Here is a 5,395-nt window from a genome sequence, read left to right as displayed (position 1 = left end):
GTCTCCAAGAGGGTAAATCTTCAAATAAAACTGGTATTATCTAGTTTGCATAACGATGGTGTCTCGTAGATGTTTATTCCTTTAGCCAACTTAACCAAACCATCCACTTTAATTTACAACGACTGCAACTTGTGGCCACTACATTATGGGGATTTTTTATCCTGGTTATAATTTTTCTGTCATACAATGAAAAATGGAGCGACACCATATGATAAATCCAGCCTTTAGACGACAGAACACTTCAGATATACAGTACAATTGAGAGTGCAGAACAAATGAGAAATGACCAGTGAGGAACTGCAACCCAGCCCACAATTATATTCATGTGTATACTGCACCACCACATTGGTCCTTCAGAACTAAATGTCAGGCCACTTCAGTGATCTCAATTTAAAATCAAACTAGTGTGTCGTCGTTGTCGGGTGGAAACCTTGTATGTCCAAAACGGTTTGTTTTGTATTTATCATTTTTAAAATGATTTAAACTAGTGAAAACAGCCGATCTACAAGTGTTTGTAGATCAGCTGTTTTCACTACTTTTGTGCGATGGCCTTGTATGATGACGAAATGAAAAAATTATACATTATACATTTTGAAACTTGGAGATACAAGGTTTCTGCCCGACAGTGACGGTATGTTCATTTGAGATGAAACTCTGAATAAAAATGACTTTTTCACGAGTGAAAATAAATCTAGTTATGTAACACATTGGATAATATTCTGCACAATACGAGTAAAATAGAGATTTAAGGTAACAAGTATTAGTCATCAGCCACTGCAAACAGCATACATTAAGTAACATCTTTTTAAGTCTATGCCATCTCCACAGCAACCCAGCGAAAACGATGCAATCGAGAGTGTAGAAACCTCAAGGTTAGCTGGTATGCAAGACGCGGTCAATGACAGCATCCGAATACTTCCTCTCCATCATAAGAACAACAACTGAATCTATAACTGGTTCCAACATGTTTCAGGATGGAATCAAATTACAATGTTGCAGAGGCAGGACTGCCAGGAACACAACGTGGCAACCGGCCAGCCACTTTCAGTTAACTGAAGGAGGCAGGGGGGGGGGATTGCTGGTCTAACGCAATCAAGACAGTTTTTTTTTTATGTTTGTCCGGAATATATTGAGTCTGGAGTCTCATAATTCAATCATCTTTTATTTAAAAAAAAAGAAATAACTGCATAAGCGCTGTTAACATTTCGTCACTACAAAGAAAAATGATCTGTAACAGAAAGGTATCATGAACAGGGCAGTGGGTACATATCTGAATTATACTGTATTATAACACATGGTGGTTTATGGATTGCATCTACAATCATTGTTAGGTCCAGTAAGTCAATAAGGTTAGCTGAGCAACAGGGGAGGGGGGGGGAGAAGCATCCCCCAGTATCAGCATTTCACTCTCATCTCTAACCAGATTATGATCTCAACTGAGGATTAATGAGATTCTGCAACCACCACCAGCCACCCCCAAACTCTTTAATTGACAAAAGGCCTCAACTCACCAAGGGAGATGTTAAATTCTGCAACCACATTTGAAAGGCCGTGGTTTCCACGGCCATGAGATGCCCAAGGATGTTGCTGAGTGGATAAAATAAACGTGACCGGGCCAAATGGTTTTCTGTACAAAGTGGGTTTTCATGTTCCCAGAGCGGTGACGCTGCTGATGTCCTTGTAGCCAACTGCTGTGTGTGTGTGTGTGTGTGTGTGTGTGTGTGTGTGTGTGTGTGTGTGTGTGTGTGTGTGTGTGTGTGTGTGTGTGTGTGTGCGCGCGTGTTAGAATATTGTAGGTGGGATGCCGCTACCAAACAGAAGCTTCCAGGAACTTGGGCTCCTCCACTTATTCTCCCCTTGGTTCTGGAAAGAAAGCCATAACAAACACTTAATTCATATTATTTATGAATTATTATGTTCATATCATGTTGATAAAGTGAATCGTAACACATTTATTATCCTATTCAGTCCATACACAAGTGTTGCCACCCAGAGTGTTGCCATGCAACCCGAGTTATTGCGTGGGTGAATAAGGCACAAAGTATTTGGAGGCTAGTCATGTCCATACTTGGGCAAAGTTTCAGTCTGTCCTTTGACAGTGTAAAACTGTATTTTCGTATAAAATATTTCTAAACGTTCACACCACTATGGAAAAGTCTCTGGCTCTCGGCTCAATATGACCCAGGGTGTGGGTGGGCATGATTGGAAGAAAAAAAATGCACAGACAACTTTATTAACAAATAGAAGGTCCTACAGAATAGTTCATTAAAGGATAGTACCATTTCTGTCTATTTGCTCTAGTTAGCCTCTCAGAGGCGGCCCATGGATAGCTAAAAGAAAATCGAGCTGCTGATGACATCCAACAGCTTCGAATGCTATCAACTCACTGAATGGGAATTTGACACATCTTTTCAGACGATTGAATGGTGCAGTACCCGAGATACTGATCTAACAGTAGCTTGTCCCATTCAGTGTGTTGATATCTTTCGAATGGGGTGTGACATCAGCTGTGAGGTCAGATTTGACTTGCTCACTCTAGACGCACGCACAGAACAAGACAGGACACCACCGATTTTACACCTAGTGGTGTAGGTGTGCCTACGGATTTTTTGACAACCACACATTATTGCAATTATTCAACTATGCAAAAATCTTTACTATATTAGACGTACCAATACTTTGTGCACACAAACCTAGTACCTAATACAGATGTAAATTCTATCTGTTGCAGCCAATTTGATCATTTTGAATTTATTGTATGTAAATGTGCTTTTGTGAGGTTTGCCATGACGACTGCTAGACCTGGGCATAGGTGGGGTGTCGGCCAATAGCAGGGCACAGTCTACATTAGGGTGTCACTGGGGCACAGCTGCCAGGGATTGGCAATCACAGTGGGAAGCCACAAAGTTTTTCAACCGTCAGTGTGTGCTTTTATTTTTGTTTGTTTTCAGTTGTTTTGAGTTAATTTTAGTTTATTTTCCAGTCACCAGTTAGTTGTTAATTTACAGTGAAACACCCGGCTTACGTTCTATGCTGTCATCATCTTCTGGCTTCAAAATAAATACTTTAAAAGCACGCAAGACCTGTTTACTGTCAACTGCACCACAACGCGTATGGAAAGAGCTTCGAGATTACCATATCCCTCACTGGCAAGTTTTTGTTGTTTGATTGCCTTTACACTATCCCTTAAAAATAGATCTGAACGCTTTTCATCTACAAAATCTACATGTCGCATGGTGGCATGTTCTGAGCTTGTAGTTTCGTTATTTTGGAAAATTCACATGAAAGTATAAAATAGGTCTTAAGTAGGTAAACATTATTTGGCATTAGTAAATATAATAAAGTGTTTGCAGATTGATGAGTGGTAACAGTTCATAGAGGTTATTTTGCATAGCTATGAACAGGTGTGCCTTGAAATGTTTACTGGTTTGAAAACTACTTGCCAAATAGTCAATGGAAGGCAGGTGGTCAGCCTGGAGAATCACTTACAGATTTTTCCACCAGGTGGAGCCAGTCATTAAGGTAGTTGATTAGTGAGACAGCATCAGGGATGTTGTCTCCTTCAGAGCAGAAGATCAGCACCACCGCCAATGGCAGCTCCTCAGCACAGCTTTAAGCCACATACAGTACACAGAACATATAGTCACAACAGAAGCACTGTCCCTACAGTTTACAGTTTAGGCATTTAGCAGACGCTTTTAATCCAAAGCGACTTACAATAAGCAGATAACATCACAATAATAAACAAGATAATATGTCAGTACATCAAAAAAAAAAAAATCTACAAATCAACAATCTGTAACAATAGCTCCAAACAATAACTCTTACAGATTGGAACTTCTTCAATATCATAGTACAATGAACATCAAAACTATCCCTAATATTAACCACCCAAAACAACAATTTTAAGGTGTGAAGTTGCTTTGCAGGTAATGACTCAAGACAGTTTTTAATAATTCATTAATGTGTTTATATTTATAATTTTTCTGATTATTTCGTTAATCTATGTGATTTATTTATACCCTAAGATAAGAAGACAGAAGAAGACAATAAAATAAGGTAATAAAGTACTAAATGATGATGCTTATAACACGTTATTTGAACATAAAAATAGATCTCAATATGTTTACCCAGCCGTCAAAATCATAACTTTTAATTTTTATAATATGGAACAAAGACAAACATTCACATTTTGGTGAATCATCATCATATGTCACTAAACCAATTATCCGATTACTGAAATTGAATTTGAATAATTTCCAATTGTCAATGGATAATGCGATGAATGGCTTCACCTTTACCTGTAAGTGAAGAGTTGCTTGGTGATTCCTCCTCCAGGTATACAGAGGCGTGGCTCTATGTTGGCATCTGTCAGGCCAGAGAAGGCGGACACTCTCTCCATCTCTCTCCACCCCAGCTCCTTCAGGGTGTCTCCAGACACCTTCTGCAGGGCCGGTGTGATCAGGTACCTCAGTGCAGTGCTGGTACGTTGACATTAAAGGAATTTAAATGTTACTAATAACAAGGTTCCCACACACCTTTACCAATTCATTTCCAAAACGTTTCCAGAATATTTAACCCGATTTCCAGGACTATATAACAATAGTTCAGCTCATATCAATAACGAGTCGCTTACTCCTATGCGCAATGCCCAAAGACAGGTAGTGTATGCCAGTGGTTCTCAACCTTTTCAGGCCATGACCCCTGAAATAATCATATTTGAACTGGAGACCCCCGGCACCCTGACGAGCACTAAGAGTTGAGGAATGTTTTATAACACGGTTTTATTGTGAAAATAGACGATCTACATGCTCACAAAGCATGTAAATTGGCTATTTTCACAATTTCTGCCTCTAATATTTGACAAGTTGGCCAATGTTTAATTTGTCATTTCAGAGGTATTAACAAAATCAATAACCAAAGACAATGCACAGCTATTTTTTCCAGGACCTTCCGGGACCCTTGATCAATTCCAAAACCTTTCCAGTACTGAAAAATATTTTTCTAATTTCAAAATATTTCCAGGAATTTCATGACCGTGGAACCCAACCCTGTAATAATAATATTATTATTCCCATCAACTCAGAACAGAGCAGTGAGGCATATTTGGTCCAGAAAAGTTCTTGTGATGTAGTTACAGTTATTTTAAACATAATGACAGCTCTATTATTTTCATTTTATATAGAGCTTTAATGATCAGCTTTACTTGTATTCTTCTGTATTTATTTGATATATCATCTGATCTGCGTACTACATTATGTCAAATGGTCGGAGAGAATTTATAATTATAACTATAACTACAAATAGTTAATTGAGTGGGAAGCAGCGGAAACCGTACTATGGCAAGTTTTACTTCTCTGTCTACATTTTGACCAGACTACTTAGTTCATGAACC

At 38.7% G+C, this 5,395-nt stretch overlaps 1 protein-coding gene across 1 annotated transcript; it reads right to left on the bottom strand.

Moving 5' to 3' along the window:
• Positions 1 to 1,148: 1,148 nt before the first annotated feature.
• Positions 1,149 to 5,256, bottom strand: psmg2 (proteasome (prosome, macropain) assembly chaperone 2; the record flags this gene model as incomplete). Its single annotated transcript, XM_080735619.1, has 4 exons — positions 1,149 to 1,863; positions 3,490 to 3,610; positions 4,302 to 4,481; positions 5,252 to 5,256. 4 exons carry the CDS (start codon positions 5,254 to 5,256, stop codon positions 1,783 to 1,785), a joined length of 387 nt encoding a protein of 128 aa, XP_080591745.1. The 3' UTR covers positions 1,149 to 1,782.
• Positions 5,257 to 5,395: the final 139 nt, after the last annotated feature.

Source organism: Nannobrachium achirus (assembly GCF_963921795.1).
Source record: "Nannobrachium achirus genome assembly, chromosome: 10".
In the NCBI taxonomy this organism is placed as follows: Eukaryota; Metazoa; Chordata; class Actinopteri; order Myctophiformes; family Myctophidae; genus Nannobrachium; species Nannobrachium achirus.
This window is presented reverse-complemented; position numbering and strand designations above follow the sequence as displayed.